Source organism: Lissotriton helveticus, chromosome 4_1, assembly GCF_964261635.1.
Source record: "Lissotriton helveticus chromosome 4_1, aLisHel1.1, whole genome shotgun sequence".
Lineage (NCBI taxonomy): Eukaryota > Metazoa > Chordata > Amphibia > Caudata > Salamandridae > Lissotriton > Lissotriton helveticus.
Genome location: NC_136063.1, coordinates 1,837,638,720 through 1,837,657,250, shown reverse-complemented (window position 1 = coordinate 1,837,657,250; position 18,531 = coordinate 1,837,638,720). Strand labels below are relative to the sequence as shown.

Here is an 18,531-nt window from a genome sequence, read left to right as displayed (position 1 = left end):
AACAGACCATTGCCATCTGGTCTGGATGGTGGAATCTTGCGTGTTAGGAGGGTGGGGTGGCTAGGCACGTCACCCAAAGACATCCCGGGCGACTTGATTTTAATTAAATTCAAGAGAGTGAACATTGTCCCCTACTTGCGATTTTCTCTGCCCAAAGAGGGAGATGGCCCCATTTCCATCTGGGACCTGCATGATTTCTATCCTGGCCCCCGATTCAATCTTCCCAAAACACAATTGACATTGGACCACAATTCTTGGTGAAAGGGGTTCCAAAGTATTTAGTCCCACTAATCCATCTACCCTTTCTGATTTTGCATGTACACTGTCAAATTGATTTTTAGTTGTTTCAATAGTTGGACTCTTTTTTTATTCTGTATATGTTCTGTTGAGTCAATTATACATGTATGTTTTTTTTATTTTTTTAAATTTTTTAATTTTGCTGCTTTTATGGTTTAAACAAAATGAACCGAATAAAGCTTATTTGATTTGATTTGAATTTAGTGTTGAATACCTGTCAAAAAATGCATCATAACCGATTACTTAAACAATGCGGGCTGGTCCAACAACTTAAAACAGACTGAAAGAGCCAAAACTGTGCCCAAATCAAAGCCTTACCAGGCAAGAGATAAAACAAACATAACGTCAGATAACTTGGCCTAGAGGGGTCAATCTACTGTGTGCTGCACCAAACCACAAATCTGTCCCAAGAACAGGAGTATACAGTCTTTGTCAAGGAATGCCTGACTGCCAACCACCTCTGTAGGAAGTTCGAAGGTTGTCAGCTATCGCCACTTAGTCCCATGCATGAAGGTGAAGACTGCAAAGGCTCAGGTGTAGAACCCTGCCCTGTTGTTGAGACAGCATGTCCTCCCAGAGAGGTAGCCTGATCGGAGGACAGATTCTCAAGCCTAGGAGTTCTGCATACCATACTATTTGTGCCCAATCCATGGCCATTAGGATGACTTGGGCAGGTCGCTCCTGATCCTCTTCAGAACTCGGGGTAGGTGTGGCATCAAAAGGAAGGGTTACAGGAGTCCCAAGTTCCACTCTAGGCAGAATGCATCCCTTTGCTGGGCACTTTGGAAACTCCAACAAGCAGAACAAATAGTTTCTTACCTGTCGGTGTAGTTTTGCAGCTTGAAGATCTTTCTGGATTCACTATGCTGTGTATTATTCTGCGGTCTAGTGGTTGGGTCCGGAATCGTAGTCTTTTCTTTGTGGTTTTTTTTTTTTCCGTAGCCCAGGTGGGCATCGACGTCCCACCTTTCAGTGTACTTCCTGTGACGTCGGAACGCTTCCTGCGGAAGCTTCCACCTTGGGGCGCCATCTGCGGATTCTTTTTTTCCCATTTTGTGCTCTGTTTGCGAATCCTTTGGCAATGTTCAAGTAAGTGATTTATCCGCTATGTCCTTTAAGGTGTTTTTTTCTGTATTGTCCTTGTATTACCACCTGCTTCTCCGCCTCATCTTTCGGGCGGAGGTGGGTGGGTTCGCTATGAATCCAGAAAGATCTTCAAGCTGCAAAACTACACCGACAGGTAAGAAACTATTCGTTTTGCAGCGTGAATCTTTATGGATTCACTATGCTGTGCATAGACTTTGTAGCGGTTTGTTATGTTTGTGGCGGCTGGGTGGAAGATAAGCGTTGGTTGTTGAATATATGTTGAAGCACCTTCTGTCCTACTTGTGCTTCCATGTTCATTTGTATATCCACACAGGAGTGCTTAGTGAACGTGTGCACTGAAGCCTATGTTGCCGCCAGGCATATGTCTTGAATGAGTGTGTTAGCCAGGAAGGCTATCGTTGCTCCTTTCTTCTTAGTAGAGTGGGCCTCCGCCCCTTCTGCTAGTTCTTGGTCTGCTTGCTTGTGGCAGAATTGTATCGTTTGTACAATCTATCGTGCGATGGTTCCCTTTGTTACTGGTTTACCCAGGAAACTGGTTTGCGAAGAACACAAAGAACTGTTTTGTTTTTCTGTGCTCCTTGGTTCTTTCTATGTAGTGCATTACCACCCTTCCAACGTCCAGAGTGTGCAGTGCCCTATCTGCGCTTGTGGTCGGTTTCTGAAAGAAGCTTGGTATTTGTACCGTCTGGTTGATGAAAAACCTAGACACCGGGAGGGAGGAGCCAAGATGGCGACCGGAGCAGACGTGTAGGCTCCCGGCTCCACCAGCCATTGAGCCCCACTTCGACATCCTGCTTTCTATCCTGGTGGATTTTGGCGGCGGAACGTTTATGTTGTGCTGATTATTTCCGTGTTTCCCCGAGATCTCAGCCTGCCCGGTGGCCGGAGATAATTGAGGGGTTGTCCGCAGCCCTGGACCCTCGCCTACACTGCCGCTCATCAACGGACCTCGGAGGTTTGGTGGCGTTGCGCCGAGGACTTGGAAGGGGTGCCGTTCTCACGGGACGCGGTCCTGACTACGCTGTCTGCCGCGATTTATCGCAAGCTGAGCCTGAAACGTGCTTGTTGGGATGAGACGCTCCGAAGGTGCAAGGTCTCTGTTTGGAGCTGGATGTGCGCGGCATGAGTAACTCGACCCTCCCTGTTCGGCCTGCACTGCCTGTTTCTTTGTCCCACCGTTCAGTCTTTAGCGCGGCGGCTCTAAGTGACGGGCGCTCGATTGAAGTCGATCCTGGTGGCTTTGGAGACCTGGACTTGCGCTTGTTTGTGCCGCCTCCTGCCCCGGCTACCCCACATGATTGTCGGCGCCATGGCTTTGTCTGAAGACTCGTGGCCTGGGGGAGATCGCCCATCCCTGCCCGTGGACTGTGGCACCCTGCCTGCGCTGTGGACCCGCTCACATACGTCTTCTTGGGGTACTGAGACGGGGGGGCTGCAGCCATTGCCGTCATGTGGCTCTATTCTGGCCGCCCTGAGTGACTTTCGGTTGGCGATGCGCAATGGTTTCTACATATTGGGTGAGCAACTCGATAAAATGGTGTCCGATCTGGGACGGAAGCGCGATGTCGGTTCCCAACACGGCTTGGACTCTCCTTTGCCGCTCTCTGGGGATACAGTGTTTCTTCCTGCCTACATCGAGGATATGCCTGTTCCTGAATCTACCGGCGCCCGCGACCGGCCGTCTGCCAGACCCGCCTGTGATACTTTGTTTCCCCCTCCTCCGGGGTCTGCCTCATTGTTGCCTTCAAAATTGCTATTGACTCGAGAGCCGGCACCGCAGCCTTTGGCCCCCTCGATGGCTCTTTCCTTGTGGCCTTCGACCTCTCCCCTGCGGAGCCTGTGCTCTCTGGGTGCCCCGGTGGACCTTGGCATGGTGGACAAAGGACTTCCTGGTAATTGTCGACGGCCATTTTGCGCTCCTGAGCCATCTCCTTTTTCTCGCCGGCCATATTGCCTCTTTGTGTCCGAGGGGATGGGTTTCCCTGGGGGACTGTATTCAGGGTTGCATCCACGATTGGGACAGGGCTAGGCTGCTTTTCTTTGCCATCGACTACCTGGCTGGCGAGAACGGGATTGGGACTGTTTTGTACATGCTTCGAGCGCACACTGCGTGATGACTTTCTCCGCCTGTATTAGTGTTGCTATTTGCTAATGTACGGGGTGTTCAGGGTGGAAGGTTTTGTGGACTGCGATCTTACTACCCCAGCTCTGCTACGATGTCTTTTGCCCTAAGGCAGCCAACAGCCTCGCCCTCAGCATTCATGGAGCCGCTGCTACAATAACTGGTTATCCTGGCTGACTGCGCCTATTCCGTGATGACATTGATAAATTGTACTTTGCAACGCACTGACGCTTTGAATACGCAGCTCCTTTTGCTTGATGGCGCTGTTTGGGAATGGCGGCGTCCATTTTGTCTAGGTACATCTCCTTTTTGTCGAGTGCGGCCATTTTGTCTCTTTGTTTTCAGTTGGGGCGGGCCCTCTGAGGGAGCCATGTTCTGGGATACGTTTGCGGACGGGCCAGGGCTAGGGGGCGTTTTTCTCTATGGACATGTGCTTGATTGGCGGGTTGGGATTCGAGCTGGGGCGCTTCTTCACTGTGTGTTGCTGTTCTGTGAGATGACTTTCCCCAATCTCTCGTGTGCTTAATGCTGTCCTGTTGTGTTCGGGGTGGACGATTTACTTGTGGCCGGGGTGACCGAGAGCATATAGACTTGGCCCTCTTCTCAGTGATGCCATGCCTGGGGGGGTTTTGTCGTTCGGGCCAGGGCTGTGGGTGTTTTCCCCGTTTGTTTTGCTAGCTCGGCTGTGGGGGACCCAGACTGCACCGCATTTTGCTATGTTGATTGCGTTGAATGTGCTGATTTTCCCCACTTCAGATTGTAATTGCTATGTCATGTTCTCTACTCTTGCTGACGGGGGGGCGGATTTTGTGCTGGCCTGGGATCTGGGTGTGACTGATTCTGCCACTCTTTTGGATCTATGTCTTCCGCATCTACTGTTCTGCACGGCGTAGCGGTTATATAGGGCTGGGGAGTCCGGGAGATCTGATATTGGGTGGGCTCCTCCCCACCTTCCTTTTTCTGGGAGTAGTGGATTGGTTTATTCTTTTCTTACTCCCTATATTTCAAGTGTGAGGGGTTTTTCTTTCCTTTTTCTTTCCGTTTTTCTTTTTCTTCCTTTTTTCTTGGTCTGTATTTCGGGTTCTTTAATGGGCGACAGACACTCTGCCGGGGAGGGGGGGTAGGCCGTAGCCTCCGCATTGGTGTAGGGTGGGGGGAGGGATTTATTTTTCATTTAGTTTCTATGGGCCTTATTTTTCTATGTTTCTGCGCTTTCTTAGTCTGTTTCTGTTCTGGGTCCGCGATAGGGGTTAGTGGGGAGGGGGTGGCGCTGTAGGTAGTGCGTAAATGCTGGCTAATTATCTTGTTGTTTTACTTTGTACCGCCATACTGTTCGAGGTCTTAACTTCCGTTGTTGTTATCAGTGATGATGCCACCTGCCTATGTTGTGATACTAATGTGTGGACTCAGTTCTCCTTATCTCTTATTCTTTACTGATTTATATTTAGATCGGGAACAAAACTTAAAATTAACCTTCAACGATCCTTTTCCTCGGTGACATGATTCTATTCAGTGTAACGTTTATTAATTGTAGATATGTCATCCGCTGCCGCTGAGGAACTGCATTGCTTGCACTTGTGCTTCAAAGTGTCGTGGCCGGCCTGACGGTTGTGGGCCCGTATTTGTTCTTTTCTTCGTGCACAATAAAGGTTTAAAAAAAAAAAAAAAAAAAAAAAACCTAGACACCACCATTGGCATAAAGTGTGGGTCAGTTCTCATCACCACCCTAGCATTGTGTATTAGGATGTAGGGTTCTTGCAGCGTCAGCGCCTGTAGTTCGCTCACCCTGCGCAGCGAGGTGATTGCCACCAAGAAGGCTGTTTTCATTGTCAGCATTTGTAGGGAGGCCTTATGAATGGGCTCAAAAGGATCTTTCATGAGCTCCGTTAGGACTAACTTAAGGTTCCAGGCCGGTGGCAGCATTCTCTTTGGTGGGGCAATCCTCTTTGCCCCTTCCAGGAATCTCTTTACTACCTGTGATGTAAAGAAACTCTTCCCTGTTTCTCCTCTCATCTAAGCTACAATCGCTGCTAGGTGTACTCTCAGCGAGGATGAACATAGTTTTGCCTTCAGCAGGTGCGTGAGATACCTTAGCACCGTTGATTCTCTTGTCATCTTTTTGTGTAGCTTCTTCCTGCTGCACCATAGAGTAAACCTCTTCCATTTTGCCACATAGCACCTTCATGTGCTAGGTCTCCTTGCCTCTCGTAGTACCCGTAGGGTGCTCGCAGGTAATTTCAGGTGCGCAAACTCTATGTCTTCAGGAGCCACGCTGCTAGGCTGAGGTTCTCTGGTTCTGGGTGTAGTACTTCTCCGTTTTGCATGGAGAGTAAGTCTTTCCTTTTCCCGAACTTGTGGGGAGCGCCTTGTGCCATTTCCATTATCTGTGAGTACCAGGTCTGCCTGGTCCACTTTGGTGCCACCAGGATCAGGGTCATGTTGCTGGTTCTGCACTTGTTGAGTACTCTGTGTATCAGGGGTATTGGGGGAAAAGCGTAGGCAAATGTCTTTGACGAGCTTATCCATAGGGCATTCCCCAGGGATCCTTCCCCTGGCTGCCTGGATGCGCAGTTTCTGCATTTTGCATTGTGGGTGTTGCAAACAGGTCTATTGTCGGTGTTCCCCACCTTCTGAATAGCTTTTGCGATTCCCGGGTATTGAGCTCCCACTCGTGGGATGCTGAGCCAGTCTGCTTCCACATTGTCTTTCCCTTGTAAGTGTATGGCTAGGCGGTCTATTTTTAGTGGGATGGCCCATCTCCATATTTCCTGTGCTAGGTTCGATAGTGGGGCTGACTGTGTTCCTCCCTGCTTGTTGATGTAGAACATTGTTGTTGTGTTGTCTGTTTGGATCAACACTCCCTGGTTGTACAGTTTTGTGTGGAAGGCTTTCAGGGCGAGGAACACTGACTTTAGTTCCAAGTAGTTGATGTGTTTGACCGCATCCGCTGGAGTCCACAGACCCCTCAACCTAAACTTGCTCATGTGTGCTCCCCATCCCTTCTGGGATGCGTCTGTGGTGATGGTCACCGTTGGGGTTGGTGGTGTTAAAGGTTTCCCCTCTGTTATGTTTTCCTTGTTCCACCACAACATCTCCTCCTGTACTGCGTGCGTTACAACCACTAGATCTTCCCAACTTCCTGTAGCTTGTGACCATTGTTCATGCAGCCATTCCTGGAATGGTCTCATGTGTAGCCATACATTTGGGACCAGATGTATGCAGGAGGCCATCATACCCATGACCTTGCTCGCTGTCCTCACTGTCAGAGCTCGCCCCTTCTGGTAGAGGCGCGTCTCCTTCAGCAGGGCCAGTGTCTCGCTGGGTAACACCTTGCTCTGTTTGGTGTTGATCTGTGCTCCTAGGAAGATTTTTACTTGTTCTGGTTCCATAGAGGATTTCCCCCAGTGAATGGAGAATCCCAGGTCCACCAGCGTATCTGTCACGCGTTGTGCGTGCTCCTTGCATGTCCTGTGCGAACTTGCCCTTATTAGCCAGTCGTCTAAGTAAGGGTATACATGGATCCCTTCCCTCCTTAGGTGCACAGCCACTGCTTCCAGGCCCTTTGTGAAGACCCTTGGCGCAGATTTTAGTCCGAATGCTAGGGCTGTCAACTGGTAGTGATCTTTGTTGATGGTAAATCTTAGTAGATGTTTGTGCCGCCTGTTCATTAAGATGTGTAGGTAGGCATCTTTGAGGTCTATGGTTGCCATGAAGTCTCCGTCTCTTATCTGAGGAATGACCTCTTGTAGAGACGTCATCTTGAACTTTTGGGTTTTTATGAACTTGTTTTGGAACCTTAGGTCTAGGATGGGCCTCAGTGTTTCGTCCACCTTTGGTACCAGGAAGTAGGTTGAGTACACCCCCTTGTTCCTTTCTCGGTATGGTACTGGTTCGATGGCCTCCTTTTCGAGGAGTTCCTTCGCTTCCTTTTGAAGTAGCTCTAGCTCTATTCCTGACTTCATCTTCCTTTTTGGTTTCCTGTTTTGCTGCGTCTTTTCCAGTTCTATGGAGTATCCGAACTGTATAATGTTGAGTATCCAATTGTCTGTGGTTATCTTCTTCCACTCCTGGAAGAAATGACTTAGCCTGCCTACTACTGGCGTTACATGTTCGTCGATGTTCTGACCATGTAACCCTGCTTTGGTCTTGTTGTGCTCCACCCCGGGAGGGTTTTTGTGGGTGGGCACGTAGTGCGTGACGGAGGCACCTAGAGGTGGGCTGTTGGCACCGTCTCTTATTTTGTCCACGTCTCTTCCCTCTCCCGCGAAAGGACTGGCCCCTTTGCTGGTTGCTGGTGGTGCCAAGTTTGTTTTGGGTGTCTCTGCTGTGTTTGGCTGTCGCCATGGTGTGACTGTTGGAATGTCTGGTGCGATGTTCCTGGTTGGTTTCCCCCTCTTCCGTTCGGTCTCCGTGACGGGGTACCCCTCTTAGCTCCCCTGAATTGTAAGGCCCCCATAGACCTTGCAGTTTAGTTCTCTATTTTGAGCTGGGTGAGTTTTTCATCCACCGGTGCCCCAAACAGTGTCTCCCCATTGAATGGGGTGCTTAGGATGTTGTGTTGTACCTCTGGTTTGAAGCCTGAGATCCTGAGCCAGGCTTGTCTTCTCTCAGTGATGCCCAACATCATCAGTCTGCTGGACTTGTCAGCTCCATCCAAGGCTGTTAAGAGGCACAAATTTGCTAAATTTTTCCCCTCTTCCACAAGGTGTGAGGCTCTTTGCTGGTACTCGTCAGGGAGGTGCTTCAGCAGCTGCCCGATCTCGTCCAGAATTTGGTATTGGTGCCTATTCAGCAGTGCATTTGAATTCGCCATGCGCCAGTGCATTGCAGTATTTGCATTGCAGTATTTCTTTCAATCTTTCTTCCTGTTAGGTCCATCCTCCTGCTTTCCTTGTCAGGTGGTGGCCCAGATGTGGTTTGCACATTCGCCCTTTTCCTGGCGGTCGCAGCAAGAATGGAGTCCGCCGTGACCGACCCTTGGGTGTAGCGAGGGTCCTTGGAGGAGTGTTTGTACTTCTTCTCTGTCCTGGGAGTGACGGAGCTGCATGTTGCCGGCTCCTTGATCGCCTCCTTCCCCTGAGCCATGACACTCTCAAGCATGGGTAGGTACTGGCTCCTAGTTTGCTTGGGGAGCAGTGTTTCTAAGAGGAAGTCTGCTTTTGGCTTTTCCTCTTAGAGTTTGACCCCAAAAGCTGTTGCTGCGTTCTTGATGACCATATTGTACACTCCAATGTCATCTGGCGGCGAAGGCCTCGAAGGGTACGTGTCCACGGCCTCTTCTGAGCTCTCGGTGTCGAGGTCCACTCCAGGTCCTGTGTTCCCAAGGATGTCGAGCGGAGGATGGTTCTCTGATCATCGTCGCCCTCCTACTCGAAGTAGAAGGCTTCTTCCTCTGGATTTTCCAGAATCTCTGGGCTTTTCGACGGTCCTTCGCCGTCGAAGTCCTCCTACTCATCTATTTCGACGACCAGCGTCTTCGGTTTCGATGGAATTGAGAATTTCTTCATTTTCTCGTCGAACTCATTTTTCCTTTGCAGGATGTTATCCATCTCGGCCTCGAGCCGTCTGTTCTTTCTCTCCATATCGGCGGCCTGCTCGGCGTCGAAATGTTCAGTCGTTCTCTTCGACGTATACGTCGACACGGGCTTTGGGTCTATTGTCGACGTCGAAGCGACATTCGGGTCCTTCTCACTCGAAGCCGAACGTTCCTTTTTGGGGACGTGCTTTGACGACCTTGGCTTTTCGCCGGTCTTCGCCGCCTGGGAGTCCTTGTCGACGGATCCGCTGGGCTGTTTGCCCTTGGATGCAGCTGCGGCCGTCGAAATTTTCGGCGCCGGTGCTCCCTTCGAGGACTTAGACTCTGATTTTCAAGAGCCTGGCTCAGACCTTCAAGTGTCTGTCGGGGCTTTAGGGGCCGTCAAGTTTCCTACCTCCTTAGAAGTCTTCTTATCGGTCTCTACGACCGTGTAGTCTTCACCGGTGACGTTGTCTTCCTTGTCGGTCGAGAGCCCCAGGTCTCGAAGGGACGGTGGTTGGCCCTTGCCTTGCATGTTGTAGTTGGCCCTTCTTTGTCGCTCTCTAACCTGGATAGTCTTCAGTGTGAAGGCAGAGCAGGCGTAGCAGTCTTTGCTCTCGTGGTCGACCGGTAGGCAGAGGTTACAAACCGGGTGCTGGTCCTTCTGCGCTTATTTGTGGTGGCAGTTACGGCAGAATTTAAAAGGTGTTTTGTCCATTTCTCGTGTTCAGGGGGCCCCCTGTGTGCGCATTCTCTGTTGGAGGTCGAAGTTCTCGGCGTTCTCCTTCTTGTTCGTCGTCCTGCTCAATGGTGTAATTTCTCGTTGTCTTCTCAATCCTTTTCGTGCAAAAATCATCTTTTCTGCGTCTTCTTTCTCCAAAACTCTGGAGCCCTTTCGGGAACGATCCAGACCCAACGGCAGAAAAAAGAATCTATAGATGGCGCCCCAAGGTGGGAGCTTTCGTGGAAGCATACCGACGTCACAGGAAGTACACCGAAAGGTGGGACATCGACGCCCACCTGGGCTACGAATAAAAATAAAAAACACAAGGAAAAGACTACGATTCCGGACCCAACCACTAGACCGCAGAATAATGCACAGCATAGTGAATCCAGAAAGATCTTCAAGCTGCAAAACTACACCGACAGGTAAGAAACTATTCGTTCTGCATGTTGGAGTTTCCAAAGTGCCCAGCAAAGAGATGCATTCTGCCTAGAGTGGAACTTGGGACTCCTGTACGCCTTCCTTCTGATGCCACACCTACCCCGAGTTCTGAAGAGGATCAGGAGGGACCATCGCACGATGGATTGCACAAACTATACTATTCTGCCACAAGCAAGCAGACCAAGAACTAGCAGAAGGGGCGCAGGCCCACTCTACTAGGAAGAAAGGAGCAACGATAGCCTTCCTGGCTAACACACCCATTCAAGACATATGCCTGGCGGCAACATGGGCTTCAGTGCACACGTTCACTAAGCACTACTGTGTGGATATACAAATGAACAAGGAAGCACAAGTAGGACAGAAGGTGCTTTAACATATATTCAACAACCAACGCTCATCTTCCACCCAGCTGCCACTAACATAACAAACCGCTACAAAGTCTATGCACAGCCCACACCGCCCTGTTTATTGCAATACCACATGACACTGATGTTGTCCATAACCGCCTGCACCAGCCTTCCTTTGAAGGACGACAGTAACGCTTTCAACATCCCTCAGATGACCCTCCGTAACAGGAGGTTGATATGGAGACGGGACTCTGCTATAGACCAGAAGACTCTGATCTCCATCTCTCCCAGATTGCCACCCAAACCCAGAAGCGATTCATCGGGAACACCTGTCAGATGGCCAATAGATCTGGCAGACGTGAGAGTGGGATAGTATGTATCCGTTTGGTATACACAAAGGAAACATGCAACACGGTCTTTAGTATAGCATCATACAGCAATGTTAAAGAAAGGCATGGGCTCAGAAAGACCTTCCGGAAGAAACTCATCAACTTGTTTTTTTCCCCCCTAAAATATTAACCGCACCTCGCAAGCAAAACTAGAGTTGCTGCAAAAAAAACTGCAAAAAATTGCTAAACTATAATTAAACAAGTTCCTCAGCCTTCTAGATCAAAATACAATGTAAAGTCCCTGTTGCTGGAGTCAAGGGGAAGGGTTTCAAAGTAGCGTAATGCAAAATGATGAGGCCACATGAATGCACAATGTGATGAGAGGCCCCCCAAATGTCACACAATGTGTCTGCCTTTTACAAAAGGCCCTATGCCGGGGGCCTCCTGAGGAGTAGGCCTAGCCTCTAATATTACAGACACAGACAGCAGCTGAATTAACCAGGTGCAAACATGCAAAACATGTTCTTACAAGATGTGATGCAAGCATGTTTGGGAAAACATAAATACATGCCTCCTTACTAGGAGCTTCCGGTGTGAGGGAGATAGGCAGCTTCCCTAATGTACTTCTAAACTGACGTGAGAGTGGGCAACCATAGTGTTTTTGTACAGTCACTATTAACATAGGACAGCCAATCCAAAACGCAATATCCCAAAAAGTGCCACACCTGGTTCACCATAACTTCTGTACAGGATCGTAATGTAGACACCAGTGGCTAGCTCACCCTTCAAGAATTCCTCCTTAGCCAAAGGCCAACATTTCATGGCCCTCTCCTCTGAGCGTTAGCATTTGCCAACTGCTTCTGCCACTCTACAAAAGTACTTGCTCAAAAAACGGAAAAGATATTGTGTTGTCATTTTAAGGGTTTTGTATCTTCTTGATTCCCTAAGGAGGTTTTGCACTTTGCAGAATACATGCGTAGGTTCCACGTAGTCTCCCTTCTCCTTTTATTACGTATACTGAAAAAGCCCAGAAATGACTAATGAAACGCCCGTTGTTAGAGCGCTACGAAGAGGAAACTATGCAAGCAGCACTATTTGGAAATAATACGTTACCATTCCTCGTACAGTGCCACAATATAGCAGTCAGCTGTGCACACTAACATTGCTGACAGAATGCTACAGGCATACATTACAACCAGTGACGCAGCAAGGGAGCCACCTACCTAAGTGCAAGTGAGGTATACAGGCCATTCCTGGCTTGTTAGTAAAATAGAGCCTTGATTGGTTGACAGTTATCACCACCCCCCTCCGCCACATTCGTGCCCCCATGCTTCTGCACCTACTGAATTATTAGCAGCTACACTCCTAACTACAACATCATCTCGAGCCGCATACCAATGGTGTTACGCAATGATGATGTCACATGTCCATGGGCGACATACCCTCGGTGCCCAGGAGTGTGTACACCCTCAGAACTCAAAAGGCACCAAAGCTATCTGACGTCATCGGTTGTCTCTAAGCAGACAGCACGCACACACTCTCTCCCGACCCATTAAAGGCACAATGCAGCCACATCCAGAAACCCGAGAAGGTGCCAGCTCGAATGCCCTCAGTACCCCTGGCACTGGTGAACTTTATGAGTGAATGTCTACAGCGGTACAGGGCAGGACGGCGCCTCTCCGGCCTGTGAGCCCTGCTGTTCCTCATTACATGGAAATATCAATTATAAACTGTCGCCATTGGTTCTTGGACTTCGACTTAGCACATAAGGACAACCGAAGAGAGACAAGCATTGGCCGCGCGCGAGGTGGGGGAGAGGCGGGAGTTGTGTGCGCGCGTGGCCAATGCTTAAAAAAAAAAGCATTGGCCGTGCGGACACTGAAAAAAATCATTTAAAAAAATTAAAACGTGAGTTGTGCGCACGCTTGCGCCTGAAAAAAGTGCTGTGCACGTCGCACACGCTTGTGCGCATTCTAGCAAGCTGGTGGCCGACAAGGTAGCGCTTTTTGAAGCAGCTACTAAATGTCTCGCTGACAGCGCATGCGCGCTGGCTCAGCGAGACCTAAAAACTGTGTACCAGAAATCATTTACAAAGCGATCCTATACAAGGTAAATACTTGAGATACTCAAAAGCAGATCACTGTTGTAAACCTTACCCGCACGATTTCACAGTCCACGTTTAACTCTGCGGCAACAACTTCTATTTTCTCTCTACACACAGAGCCCAGACTTGTCATTCCGTTGTCCCAGTATTTCTTGAGAGTGGCTAAATCACGGTGACTAAATTGAGTGCGATCTTGCAGCTGTAAAAGAACAAGAAGCAACAACTTAATACTTGTGCTAGATACACACAAACTGGTGTCACAGACTTACTCGGTCTATTTTAGTTTCGGTTTGGTCACAAAGTTTTCAGCAAATGCAGGAAGAAGCAATTCAGTACTATCAATTACCATAAGCCCTTCATTATGCCTTACATCCATGATGACCTTGTTTCTTAAACATATCATACACTACTTCAGTTATCACACTCAAGGACTTTGTAAAAGGAGGTTCCTGAAAATCTGTCAATTATTAAGAGATGCTGGAGAAGGAATACATTCTTTTTTTTTTATTTATATCGTTTTTATTGAAGAAAAAGAAATGACATACAATAAGGCATCAAATACAAGGATTAAATCAAGCGTGCTGTTCGACAACAATACAATACAATACTGAAATAAGTCTAAAATACAAATATCTGTTGATGCCCGGAGGCAAAACTATATGGAGTCGAATAAACAAAATAGATAAATAGATGTACAGTTACATGCAGATATAAGCTGTCATCGGTTAGATCAGGCACAGGGGTCCGTAACATGTAAATGAGACAAAATAGTAAGTGGGTCATACACGAGGTTTCTCATCCACATTGAAACAAAGCATGGCATACAAGAGCGCCGTGTAAGGTTACAGCATTAAGTGGTATATCACGGGGGATCAAAATGAAAGGTAGACGTGTCAAGTGATTTCCAGAGTCTCTTGTTGGAGGATCGCCAAGGGGAAGAATGCACCGCCGGATTATCAGCTCCTCTCAGAAAGGATAGCCAGTCCTGCCAGATTTTAAAGCAAACCTCTGACGCGTTTTTCCATTTACATAAAACCACCTTACACGCCAGTGTGAGCATCAAGTCTAGTAGCTGGCGATCTTGTGCGTTTGGCAAGTTCGGTTCAAGGGCCCCCAATATGAGATATACAAATTCCCTCACAGGTTGCAACTTGAAAACATGGTGTATACAATCAAAGATTTTCCCCCAGTAGGTTTGTAGGTAGGGGCAGTGGAAAAGCATATGGGCTAGATCGCCAATTCCAGACTGGCAATTCCAGCAAGTGGGGCTATCTCGCAATTGGCATTTAAATAGTCTATCCGGGGTCCAGAATGTCCTATTCAGTAACATGTATTTTGTCTGGGAAAGGATTGGGGATACCTTATTAGAGAAGGCAGTCCTATGAATTGTGTCCCAGTCAAGCGCAATGCCCGTGGAGTTGGGTTCTGTTTCCCATTTGAGTTCAACTTGTCTATGTGATTTCCTAGATAGAGGGAGGAGTTGCTTGTACACTTTAGATACAAAGTGACCAGCCGCTAGGAGACGTGGCATGTGGATCATGAGCCAGGGTGTGTGGGGAGGAAGGCAGCGTGCTGATATGCTGGCCTTCAGTTTCAGAAAGTCGTAAAAGTCAATGGGTGTTAAGTCATGTATAACCTGGAGTGTGGAGAAGGGTAGGGGTTGTGTCCCATCCTAAAGATCTTTCACCATATTAATGCCCTTCTTGAACCAAGATTCCCAGTAGACGGTTTTGCCTTCAATTTTAAAGTAAGGGTTCCGCCATAGGGCCATCATCGTGGATTTCTTAATTTTTAGGTCTGATTTGTGGGCCTGGTCTAGTCTTAAGAGAGCGCGCCTGGTGTTCAACATAATGTATTTGGAGTGAGGCAAATGAGAGAGGTCCATGGTAAGCAGAGTCGGTAGTGGCGAGTTTTCGATGATAGATTTTTCAATATTTATCCACAGTGGGACATAAGATGGGGTATCAATCAGCCACTGTGCCCCCTGTTTGCAAAGGAATGCTGTCTGGTAATTCCTAAAAGAGGGAAGCCCCAGGCCGCCCTTTTCTTTAGCTAGCTGTAGCTTTTTCAGTGATATCCTGGCTTTCTTACCCTGCCACAGGAAATTACCATACAGTTTGTCTACTTTGGTAAAGAACTCATCAGTGAATGTCATTGGTAACATGCTGGCCAAGTAATTCACCAACGGCGTGGTCATCATTTTAAGGGTTTCTGCCCTACCCCACCATGAAAGATATTTGGGTGACCATCCGTCCAGTAAGGTGGAGATCTTTTTTAGGATTAATTTGTCATTGATTTTTAATGTGGAGAGTAGTTCTTTGTCAAAATCTAGTCCTAGATATTTGAAGCAGTGTGCTGCCAAGTGAGACCAGAGTCCCCAATGATATCTCTGCCGCCTATGTTGTTAAGTAATTTGACCTCCGTTTTGTCTTTGTTCAATTTGTATCCCGAGACCCGAGAGAACTCATCAATGGTTGACATAAGTGCAGGTATGGCCTCACCCACTCTCTCCGACACAACCAACACATCATCCGCATAAGCGGTAAGTTTTATATTACAGCCCTGAAATGGGATACCAGCTATGACGTCATTATTTCTTAAGTGATATAGGAATGGTTCAATCGCCAACAGAAACAAGGAGGGGGAGAGTGGGCACCCTTGTCTCGTCCCCTGTTGTAAATGGAAGGAGGAGGAGAAAGAGCCACCTGCCCTTACCTTCGCCGTGGGACAGAAATAAAGGGAGATTACTAGTTTCTTGAATGTTTCCCCCAGATTGAATTTATTTAGGACTGCCTCCAGGAAAGTCCAGTCGACTTTCTCAAAAGCCTTTTCAGCGTCCAGGGTTATTGCCGCTGTGGGGGTGTCAAGGAGTTTCGCCTTTTCCAGGACATGTGCCAATACCCTGGTATTGTCGCTGGACAGTCTGTTTTTTAAGAAACCTGCTTGAGAGGTGTGAATTAGTTTAGGGAGGACTTGCGGAAGGCTAGTAGAGAGGATCATGGCTAAGATTTTACAGTCAAGATTAATGAGGGAAATGGGCCTATAGTTTTTTGGGAGAGAAGGATCTTTACCTTCTTTGCAATTATGGCTTCAGAAAGCGTGCCTTTGAGTTCCCCGGTGTCATTTATTTCCTGGAAGAGGTGGAGAAGAGGTTCAACCAGAAGGGAAGAAAAGGCTTTATAGAATCTAGCCGAGAACCCGTCGGGGCCAGGAGCCTTCCCGCTCTTTAGTGATTTGATCGCTTTCTCAATTTCAATGGCCTCGATCGGTGCGTTAAGGATTAGTTGCTCTTCTGAGGAGAGTATTGGAAGTTCACATTCGTTTAAATAGTCTTGAATTTTATTCTCTTCTACCGATTTACTTTTGGCATATAAAGCTTCATAAAAGTCTTTGAATACCTCCGCAATCTTATCTGGCTCTGAGTGGGCGACCCCTGAGGCATCTTTAATGGTATTAATTGTGTTCTTCTGTACTTTAAATTTCAAGTATGCGGCCAAGCGCTTACCTGCTTTATTTGATTCACAAAGTTTAAACCTCCTTCTTCTGTCCAACCACACCCCAGCCCTTTCGCTCACGATCTTATTATATTCATACTTTTTGTTAGCCAGTGCATTCAACGTTGAGCCATCCCTGTCTGTCTGATGTTTATTTTCTAAGATCAATATTTCACGTTCTAGAGTTTCTAATGTCTTATTATGATCTGTATTCATTGCTGACCGAATCTTAATACATACCCCCTAATAGTGCTTTTTAGGGTCTCCCAGCGGATGAGTTCAGAAGTGTCCCCCTGTTTATTAAGTTCTAGATACGATTCAATAGCAGACTGGATAGCAGCCCGGTGTTGCTCCTTTTCCAGTATCTCTTCATTTAACCGCAAGGACGATTGTCGGGAAGAGGGTTTCACATTGGTGATAGATAGGGAGATGCAAGAATGGTCCGACATGACTCTCGGCTCTATTGACGTGTCTTCTATTCTTGGAATGCCATTCTGTGTGATAAGGAGGTAGTCAATACGAGAATAAGAGTCGTGCGGGGAGGAATAGAATGTGTATTCCCTACCTGTGGGATTTTGTAATCCCCACGAGTCAACAAGGTGAAAGCGGTCGCATAGGTTAGTGAAGGCTTTGTGGGATTTATTTGGCCGGAAGGCACACCTGGAGTCTCTATCGAGGGTAGGATCCATGGGGAGATTAAAGTCTCCGGCCAGTATGTGTACTGCTGAGTCTGGAATGGTTCCAATCTGTTTAGCTAGGTCCGACCAGAAATGTAGGTCGCTGGTGTTTGGGGCATATACATTTGTGACATAGAATTCCGTGTTGTCTTTTGTTAGCCTAGCTGTAACCCACCTCCCCTTATTATCTGCTGTAGATGAGACCAGTTCAACATTTGACTTTTTCGCTATTAACGTTAGAACTCCGTTTTTTTCCCCACTGCCTCAGATCCCACAACCTCAGAGTAGTATTTATTCTTTAGTGTATAAAACTGCTTAGCATCAATTTTAGTTTCTTTCAGAAGGACAATGTCCCCCCTCTGCCTGCGCAGATAATCCAATATCTTTTGTTTCTTGATTGGCTGGTTCAGGCCCTTGACATTCAGGGAGAGTTTTTTTGATTTTGTCCACAGTGGACACACCAAGCGGTGTACTAATTGTGGAGTGCACCATCTAGAAATATCACATTCCCTACATAATTTACAAACCCCATAAGTAGACATACGTGAGTAAGGGTCTTCAACATCCCATGCCAGTGCCCATGCCAATAAGGGTCTTCAACATCCCATGTCGATATTATCTTCCACAATACTGTGTGTGAACTCCATCGTGTTTTTGCTGTGGCATTCTTGAGAATCAGTACAGTGACAGACCCACCTAGACAGCAAATAGTAGCAGCTGTGTGTAAAATAAACAAAACCGACAAAACAGAAATGAAACCCCCTCCCCTCCCCCCACCCTCCTACCCCCCTACCCCAACCTTCCCCAACCCACCCACCCCACCAATCTTTAGTCTAGCAGGCATGGTGACGAGGGAAAACGGCGTCCCTCCCTTGGCATAGACAAAGATATCTAAGTTCTGAACCTGAACTTGACTAGCTTACAAAAGCATTTAGGTGCATTTGAACCTGAACCTGACTAACCTACAGAAGCATTAGGGCACATAACATCCTCAACATCCATATGTCCATAAACATACATATACCCATCAATTGTGCTTGGATTGCGAGAACTATGTCAAGAGACAAACTTTGTTGTAGTCATCATGTGGCAATGGAAGAGTTACTATGGGCTATTGCCCTATCAAATAGAGTAAATAAAGGCACAAGTCTATCACAACAGTGACTAGCAGAGAACAATCAATTTGAATCCAACTAGTTAAGGTATATCAGGTAGATAAAGTAGAACATCCGACATTCCTATAGTCATACGATAACGGTGGGACAGAAAATAATCAAGTACAATGCATAATGCAAAAACTGTGTATGGATACTATGATGGATCAGGTGCCGATGCAGCCGACGTGTCCATGTTATTCTCGTCCTGGCCATCCAG

At 47.6% G+C, this 18,531-nt stretch overlaps 1 protein-coding gene across 6 annotated transcripts in view; it reads right to left on the bottom strand.

The window, feature by feature from the left end:
- The window catches only part of HDX (highly divergent homeobox), a 345,086-nt gene that overhangs the window by 183,105 nt on the left and 143,450 nt on the right, over positions 1–18,531 (bottom strand). For all 6 annotated transcript variants that reach the window (XM_078688482.1, XM_078688487.1, XM_078688486.1 and 3 more), the window contains one exon: positions 13,039–13,185. In XM_078688482.1, coding sequence (XP_078544608.1) covers positions 13,039–13,185 — 147 coding nt within the window. The remainder of the gene's footprint in view (positions 1–13,038; positions 13,186–18,531) is intronic.